The 26030-nt window shown below is 47.9% G+C and overlaps 1 protein-coding gene across 1 annotated transcript in view; it reads right to left on the reverse strand.

The window, feature by feature from the left end:
* Positions 1-314: 314 nt before the first annotated feature.
* LOC139239236 (synaptosomal-associated protein 25) overlaps positions 315-26030 on the reverse strand; it is a 539314-nt gene continuing 513598 nt past the window's right edge. Inside the window, exons 8-11 of the mRNA XM_070867927.1 lie at positions 16931-17048; positions 5434-5568; positions 3202-3346; positions 315-956 (exon numbers count right to left, since the gene is read on the reverse strand). Of these exons, the coding sequence (XP_070724028.1) occupies positions 897-956; positions 3202-3346; positions 5434-5568; positions 16931-17048 (458 nt within the window). The 3' untranslated portion in view covers positions 315-896. The remainder of the gene's footprint in view (positions 957-3201; positions 3347-5433; positions 5569-16930; positions 17049-26030) is intronic.

Below are 26030 nucleotides of genomic sequence, written 5' to 3' on the forward strand. Positions count from 1 at the left end.
GTCTGATACTTTTCTGCTTTTTATCAGCTATTCAGAATTTGCATGATTTTATTCCCGCGAGAAATAAGGGACATTCTGTCATGCACATGTATTTCTAATTTCAATTCCCGGACGTACAGGTGAAGGCTGTACTGTCTCTTTAAAATGAACAAGCACAGCTCAGTTCTGATCCACGTCCATCTGATCCCAGACCCGATTTCCGTTCCCTCAAGGGAATTCTGATTTTTTTTTGGGGGGGGGGGGGGCATCGTGTTTCTTGCCATAATAGAATTAAGAAAAAGAATAATAACCCGGGAAGTACTTATTGGCAAAATAATACGGGCAGCTACCCGGGACACAAAACGAAACCGGGAGGTTTCTAGTGCTGTGGCAAATTGTACCGTGAGAAGAATTCCCCCGAGGGTTTCCCAGAGTCTCTCCTTGCTGCCTGTGATTTCTGGATAAGCCCCAATCTCAGAGGGCTCCCCCTCCCCTCCCTTACTGTACTGGGATGTCGTTTTGAAGAAGGTCGAGGGATTTGCTGCACGTTTACCGGAATTCAGCTGCGCACATCCAGCTTGGTTTTCATGCTCAAGTTATCACATGATTGCACAGAGAACAATTCATTCATTAAAAAGAACCGCGCCGCACAGAGAGAAGGGACAGAATAATACACTGGGTTCACTGTGGCCAGGCAATTACACACATCGACACTAAAATATACACCGTACACGACTGGAACAATTCGCTACACTGAAGGAAATTATAAAAGAAATTAATTTGTACAGAATGAGATTGAACCTTGTGGTTTCCTATCACAGCACAGGGATTCTGCCCCTCCAGTGCCGTTCAGATGCTGCAATGGAGGATGGAATGGGTGTCTCTGGCAGAAAGGAGGATTCTCATTTGGGAGCACCTCACAGCATCTTGGTGGCGTGCTTGTTAGCTTCATCGATGCGGGCTTTGTTCATATCGCCCTGGAAAGGAAAACGTACAAAGCTTACTTGCTGTTACAGAAGAACATAAGAAATAGGAGCAGGAGGCGGCCATTTTGGCCCCTCGAGCCTGCTCCGCCATTCAATGAGATCGTAGCTGGTCTGATCTTGGCCCATTGGCGGCCCCGGCTGAACCCGGGGCCATAATTGTCCCGCCGATCGGGAAGTCGTCAGGCAAAGAAAAATCATGGCAACCACGGCAGTGCGTCCTCCCCTTGAAGGGCCGCCGCCCTACCACGGCTCACACAGAGAGGAAGGTGCACCCGGCAGAAAAGGCTGTCGGGGGCACCGCGCGACGGATCGTGGATTTTTGCCGCTTAATTCCGCGGGAGGTGCCATGCAGATGCGGGAGTGCGGTGGTGCACGTTTTGATGACGCGCTTCAGATGGTCAGCAGCAGTGGGGATCGCCAGAACAATCCCCGAGGTGCATTACGATCGTGGCCGCCACGTTCTAGCGGTAAGTGGCCTTTTTGGGAGGCTGAATTTTGGCCCCAGAGGCTTTTGAGGGGCTCTGTAATGGAGGAGTGCAATGGTTTAGGGAGGGAATTCCAACGAGCTAGTCCAAGGTGGCAGAAAACTCAATGGTTGGGCGAAGGGAGTGGGGGGGGGGGAGGAATGATAGAAGGTTAGAACTAAAGAAACACAGCGTTTGGGGGATGTAAATGACCAAAGATAATGAATTCTCAATGATAACATGTACAATGCACCTTAGGACATATACTGCAGACTTTCCCCCTGCCCATCTTGATCAAATGGCTTTGGCCCCATCACCAATGGCTTTCAAATAATGCCGACCACTAAATCAAGGCATTGGCCTCCTCTTTAGTGCCCAACACTTCTTTCCTTTTAAATGACACTACACTCTATGGGCCCAAGTTTCCACACGATAAAAAACGGGCGCCCAGCTGTTTATCGCGCCTAAAACGGCGCCTAAAAAAAAAAAAAAATCGCGATTCTGGAGCGTTCTGCAGCTCCTTGTCTGTTTGGCGCGGCGCCCAGGGGGGCGGAGCCTACACTCGCGCCGATTGTGTAAGTGGGAGGGACCGGGTACTATTTAAATTAGTTTTTTTCCTGCCGGCAACGCTGCGCGTGCGCGTTGGAGCGTTCGCGCATGCTCAGTGTGAAAAAAACAGTGGCACTCGGCCATTTTTGTAGTTCTTTGTAGCTGTTTAATTTTTGAAATTTTTTAATAAAAGCACATTGCCATCAGCACATCAGCACTTGCAGCCTTCTCACTGTCTCCTTCCCCCCCCCCCCCCACGGGAAAGAACGGGCGCCTCCCCCCCCCACCGCGGGAAAGAACGGGCGCCTCCTCTCCCTTCTCCCCCCCCCCCCCCGCGGGAAGAACGGGCGCCTCCCCCCCCCCCCCCCCCGCGGGAAGAACGGGCGCCTCCCCCCCCCACCGCGGGAAAGAACGGGCGCCTCCTCTCCCTTCTCCCCCCCCTCCCCCGGGCAGAAAGGGCGCCTCCGCCCCCCCGCGGGAAAGAATGGGCGCCTCCCCCCCCCCCCCCCACAGGAAAGAACAGGCGCCTCCCCTCCCCTCCCCCCCCCCCGCGGGCAGAACGGGCGCCTCCCCCCCCCCCGCGGAAAGAACGGGCGCCTCAGGCTGACTGCAGAATTCTCCGTGCCTGAAGCACTTTCACACAGGTAGGAAGATGGTTTATTTAATCTTTTCTTTGCTTATAAATGTTTATTCAGGTTGGATTTATTTGTATAATATTTGTAGAAGTATAAATAAGGATTTATTGTAGAATTTAATGAGTTCCCCCCCCCCCCCCACCTCGTTCTGGATGCCTAATTTGTAACCTGCGCCTGATTTTTTTATGTGTAGAACAGGTTTTTTCAGTTCTACAAAAATCTTCACTTGCTCCATTCTACTTTAGTTTGGAGTACGTTTTCACTGTGGAAACTTTTAAATCAGGCGTCAGTGGCCGGACACGCCCCCTTTTGAAGAAAAAATTCTGTTCCAAAGTAGAACTGTTCTACCTGACTAGAACTGCAGAAAAAAAAATGTGGAGAATTGCGATTTCTAAGATAGTCCGTTCTCCACCAGTTGCTCCTAAAAATCAGGCGCAAATCATGTGGAAACTTGGGCCCTAAAAAACTGAAGTCCATCTGAGAGATGTGAGGATATGGGTTATCTCGTCTTCTCTCCTGGGCAGTGTCCTACACCATGGGCCTTTGCTCTTTGCCTAGAATTTCCAATAATACAGTCAAGCTTCTTACCTTGACCACAATCCGGTCAATCTGGGCGTTCTGGGAGCCAATCTCGTTGCTCATGTCAAGCGCCATATGTCGCAGGTTGCCGATGATGCTGCCCACCTGGTCCAGGTTTTCTTCCATCTCATTTTCCCGAGCGTCTTCTGTGACTCTGCAATCAGACAAATTATATAAGGGAAGGTGTTGAAACCAGCGGCAGCCTGGGAGCCTGCTGCGATTGACCTCAGTTTGACCCAAGCTGACTCAAAGTCAAATCAGAATGACTAAAGTCACTGAGCTGGAGCCAATAGTGGAGGTGACAGACCAGCTCTGCTTCTAGACCTACCCTGAGAATGAGATCAGATTTCTGGACAAAACCAAATTCTGCCTTTTATAAGAAATCCTCCTCATCATCATTATCATGGGCGGTCCCTCGAACGAGGATGACTTGCTTCCACAAAAGTTCACAGATGTTTCAATGAAGGACCCGATGTTCCAGTCCTGAACTCCAATTGAAGGGGTGGAAGAGGCCTGTGTGTGGATTTTTTTAACGTGGGATAACCGTTGCACACCAGCCACCACACGGTCTCGACAGAGCTCGGCCTTTATCCAGTGGCAAGGGTTAACCAGGACGACTGGAGACCTGCTCTGCTGAAATTGAGCGCCCGAACAGGTGAGCGAGCAAAAGCCTAATTACAGCATATCCTAATCAAAGTATTCAAGATTGGCTGCATTTTTCAATCTAGCTTTGCAATATCCTTGCCTCATGCAACGTAAATACCACATCATTTATGTTAAAGTGTCAGCCATGATTCAGTGGGTAGCACTCTCACCTTAGCGGTTGTGGTTTCAAGTTCCGCTCAAGAGGCTTGAGTATAAAATCTCGGCTGACACTCGGTGCTTGAGGCTGCACTGTCGGAGGTACCATCTTTCGGATACAGATGTCAAACCGAGGCCCCGTCTGCTCTCTCAGGTGGACATAAAAGATCCTATGGCACTATTTCCATGAAGAGCAGGGGCGTTCTCCCCGGTGTTCTGGCTAATATTTATCCGACAACCAACATCAAAAAAATAGATGATCTGGTCATTATCACATTGCTGTTTGTGGGACCTTGCAAATTGACTGCCACATTTCCTACATTACAACAGTGACTACACTTCAAAAGTACTTCATTAATTGTAAAGCGTTTTGGGTCATCCTAAGGTTGTGAAAGGTGCTATAAAAATGCAAGTCTTTCTTTATAATCAATCTGAAGTGTGGAACTAAACTATACAGATCAGAAGGTTCCCAAATTCTGATCCCTGGTCTGTGGTGAGTTATCTAATCATAATTCACAATAGTGTATGGACACTACAGTTGACTCCGTGACCCCGAGACAAGGAGGTGGAAGATCAATCTCCTTCTGACGGATATCACTGATCCCTGAAGGAATTGTCCATGTGCGGATACAAGGTGAGAATGGGCCGAATGGCCTCTTTCTGTGTTGTACCATTCTATGGCACACCACAGCAACCCAAAGACTCACTTCAAGCTGTGGTAAGTTTAAATGACTGTGGTGCCTCAAGCACCAGTGTACAATTGAGGTGTTCTCAACTGAAACCAGAGGAGTATTACTGACCATCATGTTAGACGAACAAGTAATGCTCTGAACCATTCTCTAGGTGGTATATGAGACTCTCCCTCGGAATTTCCCTCTTTCCCTTTTGCAAAGCATTCAACCTCCACGTGGTGTCAGCCCACAGTGGTGGATTATAGATCTTGCTGTGCAAGTCAATAGAGACACCGTGTCCCAGCATTCCACGAGGTACCATGTCCCAGCATTCCATGGGGTACCGTGTCCCAGCATTCCATGAGGTACTGTGTCCCAGCATTCCACAGGGTACCCCGTCCCAGCATTCCAAGGGGTACCATGTCCCAGCATTCCACGAGGTACCATGTCCCAGCAGTCCATGGGGTACCGTGTCCCAGCATTCCATGGGGTACCGTGTCCCAGCATTCCATTGAGAGCTTGTTTGTAGTTCTTATTTTAATAGCCTGGGAACTAAAGAGTATAACAGAGACCATTTATCAACATAGTAGTTCACTCTATGCTATGGTGATCTGGCAGCAACCTGCAACTCTTCCTCAGATATTAGCCCATATTCAGCACACATGGACTAAAATGTATAGTTACAGAATGAGCACCTTATACCAGCGGATGCAAAGACTGTCCGATGGAAAGTAACAACATCTAATCGACTCAAATTAAAATCTTTTACCTTCGGATATATCCACCGCTCATCGCCATCTGTTCCCGATCGTCCATCACTCGAGCTGGCTGGCTAGCCACCACACCGTCCTGGTTATTCCCCCACACCTTCTTGTAGGCTCCTCCTGCCTCAAAGTTCTTTAACCTTAGAAGGGCAAAAAAATGTACAAGTAGTTTGGGTTGTTTCCAAATCACCATGGTTTAAAGCCAGCACCTTCCATATTGTTGCACACCGTATCCATATTCTACCCACAGGCCAGTGGACAACCCATGGCATCAGATACAGACACAATAGTTACAAACGCTTTATACAATACCTTGAGGTATACTTTCCAAAAGATTTCCCCTCACGTCCATCCAAAAGATCTGTGTTTGAAGAAGCTGAAACCAGGCAATAAATTGGGTCGAGCTGCAATCACTCCAGAGCATGCAGACATGCCAGCAAATCCACCGTCTCTCCGTTACTCTACCGCAAGCAACGTGCAAAGTGTGTCGGCGTTTCACCAAATATGCACACCCATAAAAAGGTATTTTTAAAAACACGCTTTTATGTAATTGCTTTAGGTGTGTACCTGTTTTTTCTTTCCCCGTCAATTTTCCCTTCTTCTCTCCTGAAGGTGGGTTCTATGGGCTTGGCTGTGAGTCCAGGAAAACTATTACAGCCCTGCTTTAAAATAATAGCTCAAAGAGCTGGCAGTGGGTCTCAGCCTTAAAGGTACTGCTTGAGAGAAGTTGAAGCTTTTATACTTATCCAAAATCTGCGGTATGGTGTGCTCTTCCTGACCACAAATGTCTCTTCCAGTTGTCACGTTTCTTTAGTCACATTCTTGAATCAACATATATGATTGTACGTTACTGTTTTTCTCTACATTACAACAGGGACGACACTTCAAAAGTACTTCACTGGCTGTAAAGTGCTTTGGGATGTTCTGAGGTCGTGAAAGGCGCTATAGAAATGCAAGTCCTTTCCCAATTCAGTTTTGCTATGTCAGCTGCCATAATGATACAGCTGCAGCTACTGGTCACTAGGTGACGCTCTAGAGCAAGTTTCTGAAGTCCTTCTCCCAACACAGTTGCCACCTTGTCGATAAAAATGCTGAGATTGAACTGGCCATAGGCAGTGCCCGGGCGATTTACAATTATAGTTAGAAAGGTATGAGATTTGATGTCACACTTGTATAAATTCTTTAGTGTCTTCTGTATAATGGAAAGTGCTGCCATGAATTCAACAAACATATATATTTCAATTCGTTTATATGAAGATGGAGAAAAAAGCCTCTGCAAATAGCGGAGTGGAAAGGGCCAGGTTGGGAAGGCACCATCATGACCAACTTCAGTAGGAGACTGTAACTCCTACAGCCAGCTCGCTGTGGCCATGGCCAGCTCAGTATACCTATGCCAAGCTCTGTATACTTACGGCTCAGATTAGTAACTTCCAGCTTTGGCAGTTGGTATGTTTGCAGTTTCATGTTCCAATGGTGCTGATAGCCCAGGCGGCAAAATAATGCTTTGTGACAGTTACCTTGGGCACTCAATCTCAGCCGTGCCATTTGGAAAGCAGGCACTGTCCCATAGACAGGGGTGTAATTTTGAGGGTGACTGCTCCTGGGATGCTCTCAGGCAGCGAGCCTGATAGAATAATCCCGGAGCAGGCCACCGGGCCAAGTGCCCCCCGACAGTGGGCAATGCTGGGAAATGTAGCACTGGGTCAAAATAAAACTCTGTTCACTTAGCGATCTTGTGATCCCAACTTGGCACCTTACTCGATGGAAGCAGGCACCAGAGATTTGGCACCACAGCGTTGTAGCTCTATCTCCAACGAGCCTTCCCACCCACTGATGGTCTGTGTTGGGAGCTCAGCACCACATAGCCCATGGAGAGATCATGCTAGGTTTCTTTAACCGGCAATAATATCGCAGCCCCTTTCTGTGTTTACTGCAGTAATAACTTGGTCTTTCATTTCATGTTTTCTCTTTACAAGCTAGAAGATGACATTTGCGACCAAACGCTTCACCTGTTCTTACCACATTCCGCTATCTGCTACTTAAAATTAATCAGCCCCGTTAAAATAGTGGACAGAGAAATGTCCTACAAATGGGTTCAGCATTTTAGCAATCTTATAAATTCATTCTTGACTGGGTCAGGCGGGGGGTGGGGGCGAGGAGTTCTAAATAGAACCAATTCCGTGCTCCATTGCAATATTGGTGTTTGCACCCTAACCTTGATGGAGGTGAGTGTACTGCAACAACAGGACATTTCCATTCCCTGGCCTCGTGGCATCCCTGGGAGATTCATCCACACTGGACTGAATAGCTGACAGATGATTGTGTGGTATTCCCAATTTTGGATGGACTGTAAGTCACAACATTTTAACAACATTATCATCTGAGGGTCAAAGTGGCAGTCATGGCTCAGTGGGCAGCACACTCGCCTCTGAGTCCAGAAGGTTATGGGTTCAAGTCCCACTCCAGGAACCTGAGCACAAAATCTAGGCTGACACTCCCAGTACAGTGCTGAGGGAATGCCGCACTGCCGGAGGTGCCGTCTTTCGGATGAGACGTTAAACCGATGTCCCGTCTGCTTGCTCAGGTGAACGTAAAAGATCCCATGGCACGATTTCGAAGAAGAGCAGGGGAGTTATCCCCTGGTGTCATGGCCAATATTTATCCCTCAATCAACATAACAGAAACAGATGCCCTGGTCATTATCATATCGCTGTCTGTGGGAGCTTGCTGTGCACAAATTGGCTGCCACATTACAACAGTGACTACACTCCAAAAGTATTTCATTGGCTGTAAAATGCTTTGAGGATGTCCAATGGTCATGAAAGGCGCTATATAAATGCCAAGGAGAAAGGAATGTTATGAATTCCTTCATGCTAGAGCTGGATCTGTTCCTGGCTGGGGCAGAGATCACCGTGTATAAGAGGTATGTACTGCATGGAAATCAGGACCAGGATGATCTGCTGGACTAGTTACGATCGGCTACGGGGCTTGGAGAGGAATTTCTCCGATTTTTCTTGTCCCCAAATTGGCCTGGGTTTTTAATGTTTTTTTGCCTGTCTCAAGAGATCACATGGTTTTGGGTGGGGTGGAGAGTGTATATATAGTGATACACAAGGTATCGCAATTGTGTGGGACAGGCCGGATGGACCAGAGGGTCTTTTCTTGTTTGTCATTGTTCACATGTAAAGGAGGGACACAGCACACCCTCTGATACTGTAACACCCCTCTGTCTATGACCCAGAGTGCCTCTGATATGCCTGTGTGTTGTACCGAGGACGTTGATAATAGATACTGACTTCCAGAAAACACTGGGGGAGCAGGTCCTGGGGCATATCCAGGCAGATGATAGTAAATTTTATTCCTTTGGGATCTGACTCAATTACTGAAATAGAATGCGGTTTTCTATCAGGGGAGCTGCTCTAGGTTCTGATGTAAAAAGCTGCCTTATAAAATGCAACCATTGCTCACTGAATGGAGAATAGGACCTAGGCTCAGCTCTTGCCTGCTCACAACATGTAAAGTTGATCAATTTGCAGTATTGCAGACACATACTGCAGGGAAATATTTTCTGGTAACACCCCAGTGACTGGCTAACTGTTGTGGCCATTTCACAACAGAAAATAGAAAGTCAGATTCACAAGTAAAGGAGCATGAGACAGATAAATGGAAATAGAAACATAGATACTGATGGAGATTGTGGAGTTATGTGAGTTGCGGACACAGATCTGACCAAGCTTTGTTCTTTTCATTCATTCTCGGGATGTAGGCGTCGCCAGCAAGGCCAGCCCTAATTGCCCGTCCCTAATCGCCCCTTGAGAAGGTGGTGGTGAGCCACCTTCTTGAACCGCTGCAGTCCCGTGTGGTGAAGGTGCTCCCACAGTGCTGTTATGGAGGGAGTTCCAGGATTTTGACCCAGCGACGATGAAGGAACGGCCGATATATTTCCAAGTCAGGATGGTGTGTGACTTGGAGGGGAACGTGGAGGTGGTGGTGTTCCCTTGCATCTGCAGTCTTTGTCTTTATAGGTGGTAGAGGTCGCGGGTTTGGGAGGTGCTGCCGAAGAAGCCTTGGCGAGTTGCTGCAGTGTGTCTTGTAGATGGTGCACACTGCAGCCACGGTGCGCCGGTAGTGGAGGGAGTGAATGTTGAAGGTGGTGGATGGGGTGCCGATCAAGCGGGTTGCTTTGTCCTGGATGGTGTTGAGCCTCTTGAGTGTTGGAGCTGCACTCATCCAGGCAAGTGGAGAGTGTTCCATCACATTCCTGACTTGTGCCTTGTAGATGGTGGAAAGACTTTGGGGAATCAGGAGGTGAGTTTTCCCCTCCTGTAAGTACTCAACATAGATATATTCTGGTCACAGTCTGCCGTTTTAGTCTGAAGTCTAAACTGGGAAGGTGTGATAATTCCCTGCTAGGCCAGACCTGTGGGAATCGAATGGTGGGCCATGGGAAGCCCAGCAGGTAAGTTTTATAACTTTATTTTAGGTTTCATGTGGGCCAACAAGGAAGCCTTGGGCCTCCCTCACTCCAGGAACCCCTCTCCCCCTCAGTTGCTTACAGAGGTTGCTGAGGACTGTTGTGGCGGGTACCTGGCTGCGGCTTCCTGCTGCCAAACTCCCGCTGCCACCTGCCGACCAGGTGGTGGAAATGGCCAGGTTTGGGCGGGATGCTGGGGAGAATTGATTCAAATGAGGGCTGGTCGGGCCTCCGCAGCCCCGGAGTTTCACAGTTTCCCTGCCCGATTCAGGGCTCGTGCTGACCGAATCTGCACGTCCATCTCTAACATCGGGGGCCTTACTCGCCACTTAGACATCTTGCCAGAGTTGTTACTAAACTGTGCAGCATTGAGGAACATCCATTCGAACCACATGCATATCAAAGCGTTGCAAAACGCACTCAAACCATGCTGAGAAATTATCGACTGTTCACAGAGCCAGACTACACACATCATCATCATAGGCAGTCCCTCGAAATCAAGTGAGTTCTCAGGTGACTGAACAGCCCAATACAGTAATTACAGTCTCTGTCACAGGTGGGGCAGACAGTGGTAGAGGGAAAGGGTGGGTGGGGAGTCTGGTTTGCCGCACGCTCCTTCCGCTGCCTGCGCTTGGTTTTTGCATGCTCTCGGCGACAGACATGGATGGAGCATCACTGAACAATGATGCACTGAGGGATTCAGCCATCTCCTCGCTATTAAATATTGGCCCAGAATTCGCTGGAGTGGAGCGCCACGTGACTTAGATTATTTCCCTCAACCTTTAGCTGGAAATAGTTTTGCCCTGCAATCTTTCTGGAAGTGTGAAGCAACGGGGCATCTGGGACCTCAGTGAACAACAGGACTAACACTCTGCTTAACCAATGAGAGTAAAGGATAGATAAACAAGAGGAAGGACAGAGAAGGAAATAGGATGAATTTAGCGTCAAATTAGGTACAGTAAGAGAAATAAAGAGAAGGATTAAAAGAGCGGATTAAGACAGAGAGCAAATAAAGATGGAAAGGAAAAGTAAGAAATGGAAAAGAAATTAAATGTAAGAAATCTCTAGGAACAATTTATTACCTATAGGAATGAGATTCCACAGTTTCAATTGTTCCCTTTCTGGGCCGGAGAGGTTGAGTGGCATCGCAGGAACATAAATCTTGTCCTTACGCTATTAAGTACCAGCCCTAACTTTCTGCGCGAGTTTAATTCCGATTTACGCCGGAAATCCAGCAATTTGTGGAATCTCACGGGGAGGGTGATGGTAAGCTGCCATTTCCACAGGGCTAATGACGGAATGGCACAAACCATTCAGTCATTTGGTTATCTCTCACAGGGTAACTTTCCTTCACCACAGGTTGCTGGTTTTTACACACAAATAACGGCGGGCACGTTAAACGCCGCTGTTATTTTCCCAACTAATTCTGGGCCAATTTTTTTCTCTATGGAGTTCTGCACAGCTTGAATGTTGCCATATGGTCTACCACCTCTTTCTCACAATCCTGCCGCAGATACAAGGAAAGGCAGCTAACCTGTAGAAAGTGGTGTCCTAACTCGCACCATGACCCACTCACCTAACACCCCTGTGCTCGCTGACCGTGTCCTAACTCACACCGTGTCCCGCTCACCCATCACCCCTGTGCTCACTGACCGTGTCCTAACTCACACCGTGTCCCGCTCACCCATCACCCCTGTGCTCGCTGACCGTGTCTTAACTCGCACCAAGTCCCGCTCACCCATCACCCCCTGTGCTCGCTGCCCGTGTCTTAACTCGCACCAAGTCCCGCTCACCCATCATCCCTGTCTTCCAGTTAAGCTACGCCTCGATTTCAAATTCTCATCCTTATCTTCAAATCCCTCCATGGCTCTCGCCCCTCCCTATCTCTGTAATCCCCTCCAGCCCCACAACCCCCCGAGATGTCTGCGCTCCTCTAATTCTGCCCTCCTGAGCATCTCTGATTATAATCGCTCAACCATTGGTGGCCGTGCCTTCTGTTGCCTGGGCCCCAAGCTCTGGAACTCCCTCCCTAAACCTCTCCGCCTCTCTTTCCTCCTTCAAGACGCTCCTTAAAATCTACCATCTGCCCTAATTTCTACTTATGCGGCTCGGTGTCAAATTTATATCACATAATACTCCTGTGAAGCACCTTGGGATGTTTCATTATGTTATAGTCGCTATATAAATACAAGTTGTTGTTGTTATCCATTCTCCTATCCTGTATTCCACTTCTGGAGTGGTTGCTACGTGCGGTGACAAAAACCCATCCTCACCCATACACCAATGCCACTCAGTCACTGCTTACTGCGGGTGTTCGATGTGGCTCAGTGGGAAGCACTCATGCCTCCAGCTCAGAAGATCATGGGTTCGAGTACCACTCCATTTAGCTTCAGAACAAAATCCAGGCTGTCACTCCAGTGCAGTGCTGAGGGAGTGCTGCACCGTCCGAGATGCTGTCTTCTGGATGAGACGTTAAACCGAGGCCCCGACTGCTCTCTTGGCCTCATGTTAAAGATCCCATGTCACTATTTGAAGAAAAGCTGAGTTCTCTGGCCAATATTTATCCCTCAACCAACATCATTAAAAACAGATTATTTAGTCATTATCACATTGCTGTTTGCGGGAGCTGCCGCGTTTCCTACATTACAACAGTGACTATACTTCTAGAGTACTTCACAAGTTGTAAAGCACTGTCCTGAGGTCATAAAAAGTACTATATAATGCAAGGCTTTCATTTATTGCTTTTATCGGGGAGTTGTTGGTCAACAGTTAGCTACTGTTAGTTAGCGAGATCGGGCGAAGCAAGAAACAAAAAGGGCCACACTACATCATAATTCTGAAAGGACAAAGGGTGTTAAAAAAACAAGCCTGAAGGCTTTGTGTCTTAATGCAAGGAGTATCCGTAATAAGGTGGATGAATTAACTGTGCAAATAGATGTTAACAGATATGATGTGATTGGGATTACAGAGACGTGGCTCCAGGATGATCAGGGCTGGGAACTCAACATCCATGGGTATTCAACATTCAGGAAGGATAGAATAAAAGGAAAAGGAGGTGGGGTAGCATTGTTGGTTAAAGAGGAGATTAATGCAATAGTTAGGAAGGACATTAGCTTGGATGATGTGGAATCTATATGGGTAGAGTTGCAGAACACCAAAGGGCAAAAAACTTTAGTGGGAATTGTGTACAGACCTCCAAACAGTAGGAGTGATGTTGGGGAGGGCATCAAACAGGAAATTAGGGGTGCATGCAATAAAGGTGCAGCAGTTATCATGGGTGACTTTAATATGCATATAGATTGGGCTAACCAAACTGGAAGCAATACGGTGGAGGAGGATTTCCTGGAGTGCATAAGGGGTGGTTTTCCAGACCAATATGTCAAGGAACCAACTAGGGGGGAGGCCATCTTAGACTGGGTGTTGTGTAATGAGAGAGGATTAATTAGCAATCTTGTTGTGCGAGGCTCTTTGGGGAAGAGTGACCAAAATATGGTGGAATTCTACATTAGGATGGAGAATGAAACAGTTAATTCAGAGACCATGGTCCAGAACTTAAAGAAGGGTAACTTTGAAGGTATGAGGCGTGAATTGGCTAGGATAGATTGGTGAATGATACTTAAGGGGTTGACAGTGGATGGGCAATGGCAGACATTTAGAGACCGCATGGATGAATTACAACAATTGTACATCCCTGCATGGTGTAAAAATAAAAAAGGGAAGGTGGCTCAACCGTGGCTATCAAGGGAAATCAGGGATAGTATTAAAGCCAAGGAAGTGGCATGCAAATTGGCCAGAAATAGCAGTGAACCTGGGGACTGGGAGAAATTTAGAACTCAGCAGAGGAGGACAAAGGGTTTGATTAGGGCAGGGAAAATAGAGTACGAGAGGAAGCTTGCAGGGAACATTAAGACGGACTGCAAAAGTTTCTATAGATATGTAAAGAGAAAAAGGTTAGTAAAGACAAATGTAGGTCCCCTGCAGTCAGAATCAGGGGAAGTCATAACTGGGAACAAAGAAATGGCAGACCAATTGAACAAGTTGAACACTAAGGAGGACACAAACAACCTTCCGGATATAAAAGGGGTCAGAGGGTCTAGTAAGAAGGAGGAACTGAGGGAAATACTTATTAGTCGGGAAATTGTATTGGGGAAATTGATGGGATTGAAGCCGATAAATCCCCAGGGCCTGATGGACTGCATCCCAGAGTACTTAAGGAGGTGGCCTTGGAAATAGCGGATGCATTGACAGTCATTTTCCAACATTCCATAGACTCTGGATCAGTTCCTATGGAGTGGAGGGTGGCCAATGTAACCCCACTTTTTAAAAAAGGAGGGAGAGAGAAAACAGGAAATTATAGACCGGTCAGCCTGACATCAGTAGTGGGTAAAATGATGGAATCAATTATTAAGGATGTCATAGCAGCGCATTTGGAAAGAGGTGACATGATAGGTCCAAGTCAGCATCGATTTGTGAAAGGGAAATCATGCTTGACAAATCTTCTGGAATTTTTTGAGGATGTTTCCAGTAGAGTGGACAAGGGAGAACCAGTTGATGTGGTATATTTGGACTTTCAGAAGGCTTTCGACAAGGTCCCACACAAGAGATTAATGTGCAAAGTTAAAACACATGGGATTGGGGGTATTGTGCTGACATGGATTGAGAACTGGTTGTCAGACAGGAAGCAAAGAGTAGGAGTAAAAGGGTACTTTTCAGAATGGCAAGCAGTGACTAGTGGGGTACCGCAAGGTTCTGTGCTGGGGCCCCAGCTGTTTACATTGTACATTAATGATTTAGATGAGGGGATTAAATGTAGTATCTCCAAATTTGCGGATGACACTAAGTTGGGTGGCAGTGTGAGCTGCGAGGAGGATGCTATGAGGCTGCAGAGTGACTTGGATAGGTTAGATGAGTGGGCAAATGCATGACAGATGAAGTATAATGTGGATAAATGTGAGGTTATCCACTTTGGTGGTAAAAACAGAGAGACAGACTATTATCTGAATGGTGACAGATTAGGAAAAGGGGAGTGTCATGGTACATCAGTCATTGAAGGTTGGCATGCAGGTACAGCAGGCGGTTAAGAAAGCAAATGGCATGTTGGCCTTCATAGCGAGGGGATTTGAGTACAGGGGCAGGGAGGTGTTGCTACAATTGTACAGGGCCTTGGTGAGGCCACACCTGGAGTATTGTGTACAGTTTTGATCTCCTAACTTGAGGAAGGACATTCTTGCTATTGAGGGAGTGCAGCGAAGGTTCACCAGACTGATTCCCGGGATGGCGGGACTGACATATTAAGAAAGACTGGATCAACTGGGCTTGTATTCACTGGAGTTCAGACGAATGAGAGGGGATCTCATAGAAACGTTTAAAATTCTGACGGATTTAGACAGGTTAGATGCAGGAAGAATGTTCCCAATGTTGGGGAAGTCCAGAACCAGGGGTCACAGTCTAAGGATAAGAGGTAAGCCATTTAGGACCGAGATGAGGAGAAACTTCTTCACCCAGAGAGTGGTGAACCTGTGGAATTCTCTACCACAGAAAGTTGTTGAGGCCAATTCACTAAATATATTCAAAAATGAGTTAGATGTAGTCCTTACTACTAGGGGGATCAAGGGGTATGGCGAGAAAGCAGGAATGGGGTACTGAAGTTGCATGTTCAGCCATGAACTCATTGAATGGCGGTGCAGGCTCGAAGGGCCGAATGGCCTACTCCAGCACCTATTTTCTATGTTTCTATGTTTACTGCACCGATAATAACATATGAAAGATATAATAGGTGGGATCATTTAAATTATGAGTAAGTTCAGTGACACTATGCTCCCAAGCGAGAGCCATGTTTGAAAGGAGTGTGGTCTCAGATAAGACTACAATACTGTTGTGCTGATTCTGTGACCTGTGCTCCCTGCAGGGAGTATGGAATCAGCCAATTATATCAGTTACTCCATTTTCAGATTCACCCATTCTCACCCCTTCCATCCTGTTTTTGTCTTACCTACGCCTGTTTAGAGCTCTTGGACTGATCTTCGCCTTATCTTTTTAACGTCATACAGGTGACCAAACCCATCTGCTGCCCCTTGGCGACAGTGCACGTTTATTTTGCTGATGACGAAGACACTAAATGCGTGGGTCACACCCAGCTGTTTCCTTACCGAATGATTGTGCTTTCCACAGCATTGCCAGTGGAGTATCCCAAGTACAGTTGGCAGCCACAGTATTCATCAGTGGGAGGTTTATAAGTTTGTCGGTGGCTATGTTATTTCTGAGAGAGGAGCATTCTGAGCAAGCAAGCGTCCACCTTGGTTAACATTTGTCACAGATTTAAGCTGTTCGTATCCTAACTGGCACCAAGTCCCGATGACCCATCATACTTGTTGAACTACATTGGCTCCCAGTCCGGCGACGACTCCATTTTAAAATTCTCATCCCCGTGTTCAAATATGTCCATGGCCTCGCCCCTCCCTACCTGTAACCTTCTCCAGCTCCACGAACCTGAGAGATCTCTGCGCTCCTCCAATGCTGGTCTCTTGCCCATCCCTGATTTTGGTGACCATACTTTCAGCTGCAGATGCCCTAAGCTCTGGAATTCCCTCCCTATCCCTCTGCCTCTCTACCTTGCTCTCCTGTTTTATGGCACTCCTTAAAATCTACATCTTTGACCAAGCTTGCGGTCATCTGTCCTAATATCTCCTTACATGGCTCGGTATCAAATTTAGCCTCATACACGCCTGTGAGGCGCCTTGGGACGTTTTACTGAAAGGCGCTACGAAAGTACAAGTTGTTGTTGTATTTTCCCTTACAGATGCAGGCTGACTTGCCATGCACTTCCAGCACATCCCTTTTGACTTCGGTTGGGAATCAATTTCTAAGGGAATGAAAAAACCGGCATATTTGCAGACTGCTTCTCAAAGTGCTACTCGGTTTATGAGTCGGTCAGCGGCCGTATGGAACCGTGTTATTTCTGAGCAAGCAGGTTTCAGGCAGGCATGCAGGCAGGCAGGTGGCCCCTGGGACCGACAGTTGACACCTACTTATTGCAGGGGCAGGAGCAAAGGCCGCAGCATTTGCCCAGATCCGACAGATTTTTTTCAGCTTCTTTCATGTCCTTATTGATTTGATCCATCCCCTCTTCAATCCTCTCCAGTTGCTCTGAATGAGGAAGACAGTTAGTTTCCACAGACAATGACAACAAAACAAGCTGGGGATCAGCGAACCCTCCAAACTGACCGGGGTTGGACCAGGCCAGTGCAAACTGGGCTGAGGGTGCTCTTGGGGGGAGCTTCGCGATATTGGACAGCGATGTCCCCAATCGGCACCCATACCACGCTTTACGCCAGCCCCATTCAGTGTGGGGTTCCCTCATCCCTCTGAAGAACAGCAGACTTGTTGGGTGAAGGAGAGAGAAAAAGACAGACACAAAAAAACATACAACATGGACACAGGAGGTTCTTACTCAATAGACCCGATGTAGGCCCGTGAAGTGCCTTTGAATGCCTGTGGCTCAGAGGCAAATAGGTAAGTCCCAGTGCTATACTCTGTGAATATCTGCGCTCATCAGGGATGGATGTTAGTTCTGGCGTAAAATAGAACTAGCCTCAGAGAACAGAGCCTTTCACTTGACTCCAAACAACACACTGAGACTCCAAGGTCGCTCAAGAACCTCCATTCTCCAAGTTAACCCTCCTTCTGGTGCCAACTTAGGAAGAGCTTGTGCCCTCTATACACTTAATGAAGCTTTGCCCAACTTCATCCCACTGACAGCCAGCAGGCTGGGGAGAATCCCAATCCCTCAGTCCGAGCTGAGGTAACGCCTGGATCTTAGAGGTAAAGGACCGTGTGGGAACGCACTGTGTCTCCCATGTCCGACTGCCACGTCTCACATAATTCCCTGGCTCCGCTGCTTTTGCTGTCGTCCGCCTCAACGCAATCTAGTTCTTAAGTCAGATAAGCCTTATAATCAGAGGGGGGTGATTTTCAATTTCAATTTATTAGTGACTGCCTTATATTCATGTCCATTGGCAGTGAGGGGGGGGGTGTCCAAAACTGGGGGACATAAATATAAGATAGTCATTCATAAATCCATTTCAGGAGAAACATCTTTATTCAGAGAGTGGTTAGAATGTGGAACTCACTACCACAAGGAGTTGAGGTGAATAGCAAAGATGCTTTTAAGGGGAAGTTAGATAAACACATGAGGGAGAAAGGAATAGAAGGTCATGCTGATTGGTGAGAAGAAGAGGGGTGGGAGGAGGTTCGTGTGGCGCAGAAACAGCGACACGGACCTGTTGGGCCAAATGGCCCATTTCTGCACCGTCCATTCCATGCAAAGCTCCAAGTATGCAAAGCTAAAACTTATTGTTGGCTGTACTGGTGACCACTCACTGTGCTTGTCTAAGTGTTTCATTTCAATGGGTTAAATAGCAGACAGTATCGCACCGAATGCGTGAAATATTTGCCCATTAATATCGGCAACAGTACAGTTTAGACTGAAGTTAGCAAATTGTTTACTTATTCTCTGACCTACAGGGGTAGATTGGTAACTCTGTGATTCCCAATGGCCTGCCGGAGAGCCATTGTCGGGTTTATGTTCCTGCGATATGGCCCTGATCAACGTACTTTGTGTAGACTTTGCTTCTAGGTGCAGTTGCTGCCTTGTTAAGATGAACATTCAGTGACCTACAAAGGAATTTTCTATCAATGCATTAACCAGAGGGATTAAAACCTCTATATCTGATCTCCCTGTCAGAAAGGAGACGCTTTGCTGATATTTATTATGGACTGGCGAGTATTTGGGTAATCGCATATCAATAACCTTCCCGGACTGGGATGCTAACCACAACGCTCCAACTCGACACTCAAATTCAGTCCCAGCAGGAAGGATAGTGCTGCTTATTTTATATACACAGGGTGTCCACTGCGTACGCGGCTCTGAATTGTGCTTTTAAAGAAGGCTCCCCCTGGTGGCTCAGCTGGTAACGGCATTGAGCCTCACAGACCAGGCATGTTTCAAGTTCAAACCTGGGGGGAGGAGGGGGGAAAGAAACATAGAAACATAGAAAATAGGTGCAGGAGTAGGCCATGTGGCTCTTCGAGCCTGCACCACAAACGGTGGGGAAAGAAGGGGAAGGAGAGAAGGGGAGGGGGAGAGGGGGGTAAGCAGGGTAGGGGGAGAGGGGGGTAAGAAGGGGAGGAGAAGAAGTGGGGGGAGAGGGAGGGGGGAAAAGAAAGGGGGAAAGAAGGGGGAATAAAGGGGAGGTGAGAAGGAGTGAGAGGGAAGGGGGGGAAGAAGGGGGGTGGAGAAAGGGTGGACGGGGAGACGAGGGGGAAGAAGGGGAAGGGAGAAGAATGGGGAGGGGGGGCAGGAAGTAGAAAGGATGGAAGAGGGGGACAAAGGGGAAGTTGGGGGGGGGGGGGGGGTTCACAGTCCAGCTCTTGAAAACGCACGTGTGTCAGAAGAGGGCCAAGTAGGAAGCATTGCGAAGCACCCCATGGATAATCAGTCCGCCAACACTCTGAGTGGTTCACTTTCCACCGTGCCTTACTTTCAGTGGGCGGGTTAACGTGTTTTGTTTTAAGCCCCCTGGGCTAACGACTGCGGTAACTAAAGCCCGGAGATTGAGTTTAACGCGAACTTGTCCATCGTTGCGTTAACATTGTGGCTTCGGGGAGATGAAGCCTCTCGCGGTTTAGGCTCTGTTGCGTGGAGAAGGGGCCAGATGGGCGAGGTGGAGCGGAGGGCAGGTGAAACCTGTAGAACCCTCCCCCTTCAGTCGTCAGCGATTGTTGGAGAGGTGCGGAGAGGAGGAGGGGAAATAATTAAGCATTGAGTAAAAGTTGCAATAATTAAATCCCACGCTGCTAGCTGCCAGTCGAAAGTGTACGTCTAAAAGCTGTGGGAAAAAGGCAAAGCATAATGTAGCCCCGGGGTCTGTCGGCCCCTGCATGCAGATGGAGACCGAGGTGCCAACACGCTGACTCTTTACACTCTAATGAGTTTTCCACTCAAATGATTTCTCTCTGACTTATTGGCTGGGTCATGAGCAGTCAGCCACATCGGAGAGGATAAAATCATGCGTTTCACCATGCAGTGAGGTGCAGGCTGAAAGGACACAATGGCGGAATATTACTGATTAACAAGAGCGGATGCTGATAATTCAGCAGCTTTCAGAGATGGAGCGAAGGCAGATTGATGTAAAGGGGAGGGAATTGTCAAGGCAATGGAGGGGTAGAGCAGGGGGAGCGGGTCTAATTGGACAGCTCTTTCAGAGAGTCGGCACGGACAGGATGGGCCGAATGGCCTACTGTGCTGTCCGATTAATGATTCTGTCTGGGATTGTGACCTTTCCCGCTGAGCCTGAAACCTTGCCCTTATTCTCGTTTCCTTTCCTCTGGGACCGACTCACCTGCTGTGTTTTGTTTTACTTTCAGTCTCCCAGCATTTACAGGTGTTCCTTCTTTCTCTACGCTGTGTCGGCACCTGGGCCCTGAGAACCGCTTGGGTTGAGCTGCCGGCCAGTGCCCTCCCTCCAGGCCCCCAACACTGCCGGAGGTCAGCGGTACCGGCGAGGGAGCTCCTCATCGGCAGGGACCCTCGCCTGCCAAAGACTCTGGCGCCCCTCCATGGGGAGGAGGTGGGCGAAGGTGAGGGGAGACCCAGGACGCCGTCCTGCCACCCTGCAATGGTCCTACAGTGGGCCCCATGTACACCCTTGTGGAGGCTTGGTGTCATCATCCCTCGAAGCGAGGATGACTTGCTTCCACGCCAAAAAAGGATGAGTTCACAGGTGTTTCAATGAAGGACCAAATATTCCAGATCCTGAACTACATATTGAAGGGTGGAAGATGCCTGTGCGTGGATTTTTTTAACGTGGGGTGACTGTTGGACACCAGCCACCACACGGGCTTGACAGAGCTAGGTCTTGGTCCAGTGGCAAGGATTGACCAAGATGACTGGAGACCTGCTCTACTGCACAGACCTAGTGCGCACACATATCGCAGTGTGGGCTGGCCCGTGCTGCCCCTAGCCACTTCTGGGCCCTGAACTCTCGCCTCTCCTGGGCCCCGATCACATCCCTCTGCAGCGTCGAGGCCCCGACATGCGTGAGAACACCAGCGGCAGCTCGGGGCCATAAAAGGAGCGGCAAGCAGCGGCCTCGGGAGTAGCGTGGAGGCTCACTACTTCAGGGAGCACCACGAGCTGGTGCAGGAGGGCGACGGCAGTGAAGAGTGACGTCACAGCCAAGGGGGTAAGTGATTGGCTGGTGATTGGTAAGTAGCTTTTCTTTTTTCTTTTCTTTATCAGTAAGTAACATTTAGCATTGTTGATGCCAATTTAAGTTAATCTAGGGGTAAAGTCACGGCAGGAGAGCTCGGACACGTGTTATGCTCCTCCTATACTATGTGGGAAGTCAGGGACGCCTCCAGTGTCCCTGATGACTACGTGTGCGGGAAGTGTATCCGCCTCCAGATCCTAACTGACCGCATTGCATTACTGGAGCTGCGGGTGGATTCACTGTGGAGCATCCACGATGCTGAGAATGACATGAATAGCACGTTTAGCGAGTTGGTCTCACCTCAGGTAAAGGGTACACAGCCAGATAGGGAATGGAAGACCAACAGGAAGAGCAATGCAAGAAAGGTAGTGCAGGGGTCTCCTGCGGTCATCCCCCTGCAAAACAGATACACCGCTTTGGGTACTGTTGAGGGGGATGACTCATCAGGGGAGGGCAGCAGCAGCCAAGTTCATGGCACCGTGGGTGGCTCTGCTGCACAGGAGGGCAGGACAAAGAGTGGGAGAGCAATAGTGATAGGAGATTCAATTATAAGGGGAATAGAAAGACATTTCTGCAGCCGCAACCGAGACTCCAGGATGGTATGTTGCCTCCCTGGTGCAAGGGTTAAGGATGTCTCGGAGCGGGTGCAGGACATTCTAAAAAGGGAGGGTGAACAGCCAGTTGTCGTAGTACATATAGGTACCAACGATATAGGTAAAAAACAGGATGAGGTCCTACGAGATGAATTTAGGGAGCTAGGAATTAAATTAAAAAGTTGAACTTCAAAAGTAGTAATCTCAGGATTGCTACCAGTGCCACGTGCTAGTCAGAGCAGGAATCGCAGGATAGCTCAGATGAATACATGGCTTGAGCAGTGGTGCAGAAGGGCGGGATTCAAATTCCTGGGACATTGGAACCGGTTCTGGGGAAGGTGGGACTAGTACAAACCGGATGGTCTGCACCTGGGCAGGACCGGAACCAATGTCCTCGGGGGAGTGTTTGCTAGTGCTGTTTGGGAGGAGTTAAACTAATATGGCAGCGGGATGGGAACCGAGGCAGGGAGACAGAGGGGAATAAAATGGAGACAGAAGCAAAAGATAGAAAGGAGAATAGTAAAAGTGGAGGGCAGAGAAACCCAAGGCAAAAAGCAAAAAGGGCCAATTTACAGCAGAATTCTAAAGGGTCCAAGTGTGTTAAAAAGGCAAGCCTGAAGGCTCTGTGCCTCAATGCGAGGAGTATTCGGAATAAGGTGGTTGCATTAACTGCGTAGATAGCAGTTAACGGATACGATGTGATTGGCATCACGGAGACATGGCTCCAGAGTGACCAAGGCTGGGAACTCAACATCCAAGGGTATTCAGTATTTAGGAAGGATAGACAGAAAGAAAAAGGAGGCGGGGTGGTGTTGCTGGTTAAAGAGGAAATTAATGCAATTGTAAGGCGGGACATTAGCTTGGATGATGTGGAATCGGTTTGTGGAGCTATGGAATACCAAAGGGCAGAAAATACTAGTGGGAATTGTGTACAGGCCACCAAATAGTAGTAGTGAGGTTGGGGACAGCATCAAATAAGAAATAAGGGATGTGTGCAATAAAGGTACAGCAGTAATCATGGGCGAATTTAATCCACATATTGATTGCGCTAACCTAACTGGTAGAAATGCGGTGGAGGAGGATTTCCTGGAGTGTATTAGGGATAGTTTTCTAGACCAATATTTCGAGGAACCAACCAGAGAGCTGGCCATCCCAGACTGGGTGATATGTAATGAGAAGGGACTAATTAGCAATCTTGTTGTGCGAGGCCCCTTGGGGAAGAGTGACCATAATATGGTAGAATTCTTTATCAAGATGGAGAGTGACACAGTTAATTCAGAAACTAGGGTCCTGAACTTAAGGAAAGATAACTTTGATGGTAGGAGGCGCGAATTGACTAGATTAGACTGGCAAATTATATTTAAAGGGTTGACGGTGGACAGGCAATGGCAAACCTTTAAAGATCATATGGACGAACTTCAACAATTGTACATCCCTGTCTGGAGTAAAAATAAAACGGGGAAGGTGGCTCAACCATGGCTAACAAGGGAAATTAAGGATAGTGTTGAATCCAAGGAAGAGGCATATAAATTAGCCAGAAAAAGCAGCAATCCGGAGGACTGGGAGAAATTTAGAATACAGCAGAGGAGGACAAGGGGTTTAATTAAGAGGGGGAAAATAGAGTACGAGAGGAAGCTTGCCAGAAATATAAAAAATGACTACAAAAGCTTCTATAGAGAAAAAGATTAGTAAAGACAAACGTAGGTCCCTTGCAGTCGGATTCGGATAAATTTATAATAGGGAACAAAGAAATGGCAGACCAATTGAACAAGTACTTTGGTTCTGTCTTCACAAAGGAAGACACAAATAACCTTCCGGATGTATTAGGGGACCAAAGGTCTAGTGAGAATGAGGAACTGAAGGATATCCTTATTAGGCGGGAAATTCTGTTAGGGAAATTGATGGGATTGAAGGCCGATTAATCCCCAGGGCCTGATAGTCTACATCCCAGAGTACTTAAGGAAGTGGCCCTAGAAATAGTGGATGTATTAGTGATAATTTTCCAACAGTCTATCGACTCTGGATCAGTTCCTATGGACTGGAGGGTTGCTAATGTAACACCACTTTTTAAAAAAGGAGAGAAAACGGTTAATTATAGACCAGTTAGCCTGACATCACTAGTGGGGAAAATATTGGAATCAATCATTAAGGATGAAATAGCAGCGCATTTGGAAAGCAGTGATAGGATTGGTCCAAGTCAGCATGGATTTATGAAGGGGAAATCATGCTCGACAAATCTTCTGGAATTTTTTCAGGGTGTAACTAACAGAGTGGACAGGGGAGAACTAATGGATGTGATGTATTTGGACTTTCAAAAGGCTTTTGACATGGTCGCACACACGAGATTGGTGTGCAAAATCAAAGCACATGGTATTGGGGGTAATGTACTGACGTGGATAGAGAACTGGTTGGCAGACAGGAAGCAGAGAGTCGGGATTAACGGGTCCTTTTCAGAATGGCAGGCAGTGACTAGTGGAGTGCCGCAGGGCTCAGTGCTGGGACCCCAGCTCTTTACAATATACATTAACGATTTGGATGATGGAATTGAGTGTAATATCTCCAAGTTTTCAGATGACACTAAACTGGGTGGCGGTGTGAGCTGTGAGGAGGACGCTAAGAGGCTGCAGGGTGATTTGAACAGGTTAGGCGAGTGGGCAAATACATGGCAGGTGAAGTATAATGTGGATAAATGTGAGGTTATTCACTTTGGGGGCAAAAACACAAAGGCAGAATATTATCTGAACGGTAGCAGATTAGGAAAAGGGGAGGTGCAGCGAGACCTGGGTGTCATGGTTCATCAGTTATTGAAGGTTGGCATGCAGGTTCAGCAGGTGGTGAAGAAGGCAAATGGTATGTTGGCCTTCATAGCAAGGGGATTTGAGTATAGGAGCAGGGAAGTCTTACTGCAGTAGTGCAGGGCCTTGGTGAGGCCCCACCTGGAATATTGTGTTCAGTTTTGGTCTCCTAATCTGAGGACGGACGTTCTTGCTATTGAAGGAGTGCAGCGAAGGTTCACCAGACTGATTCCAGGGATGGCTGGACTGACATATGAGGAGAGATTGGATCAACTGGGCCTTTATACACTGGAGTTTAGAAGGATGAGAGGGGATCTCATAGAAACATATAAGATTCTGACGGGACTGGACAGGTTAGATGCAGGAAGAATGTTTCCGATGTTGGGGAAGTCTAGAACCAGGGGACATAGTCTAAGGATAAGGGGTAGGCCATTTAGGACTGAGATGAGGAGAAACTTCTTCACTTAAGGAGTTGCTAACCTGTGGAATTCCCTGCCGCAGAGAGTTGTTGATGCCAGTTCATTGGATATATTCAAGAGGGAGTTAGATATGGCTCTTGCAGCTAAAAGGATCAAGGGGTATGGAGAGAAAGCAGGAAAGGGGCACTGAAGGAATGATCAGCCATGATCTTATTGAATGGTGGTGCAGGCTCGAAGGGCCGGATGGCCTACTCCTGCACCTATTTTCTTTGTTTTTATGCTTCTATCAAGGTCCAGGTCGGTAATTGGATGTGGGCAGATACAGCAGGAGCGGCGAGAGACTGTGGCTTGGTGTCCCAAATGGGTGGAGGCATACCAGCTGCTACCAACACTCTGGCCGAGAACTTGCACTGGTTCACCGCCCGGTTTCTCGGTGGTATTGGCCGTTTTGGGCAAGAATCGGATCGGCGAAAAATTCCCCAGCCGAGACACGCCGGCGGTCTCGAAGTCCCGCTGGGGAGCGGACCGCCGGTGTGCACTGTCCACAGATCGCCCTGGCGCGATCTTTGGCTCAGCGGTGACCCCTGGACCCGAGGATCAGCAGAGCTGGGCAAGTAGGTCTGCAAGAAAAAGGGAAGTGATTGGTTTTTCATCATTCATTTTCAAAATTGTTTGGGTTGATTTAATTTAAAAGTGCGTTGGGAATGTTTTTTGGATTTTTTTAGTTAGGTTTTAAAAAAATATCTTTTTATTCTTTTTCTTGTGTTAGGCCCAACCCGCAGCCTTGGGGTACATTTTTATAGATTTTTAAATTTATCGCCCATTTTCTTTAGGCACCGCCCAATCTTGCCGAAATTGCACTGTTTCGCCCTGATTGGGGGTGCAAGGCCCATAATTTTCGCTGAATGGATTTAAAAAAAAAATTTCGGGAAGCTTTCACCGGTGATAATCTTTCTAGCCTTAGCGGTTTTTTGGGCGACAATTGGGCGCTGGCGGGGTTTGGAGAAATTCTAGCCCTCTTTGTCCTCTGGTCAAGCCCCCCACCCACCCC

Source organism: Pristiophorus japonicus, chromosome 26 (assembly GCF_044704955.1).
Source record: "Pristiophorus japonicus isolate sPriJap1 chromosome 26, sPriJap1.hap1, whole genome shotgun sequence".
Lineage (NCBI taxonomy): Eukaryota > Metazoa > Chordata > Chondrichthyes > Pristiophoridae > Pristiophorus > Pristiophorus japonicus.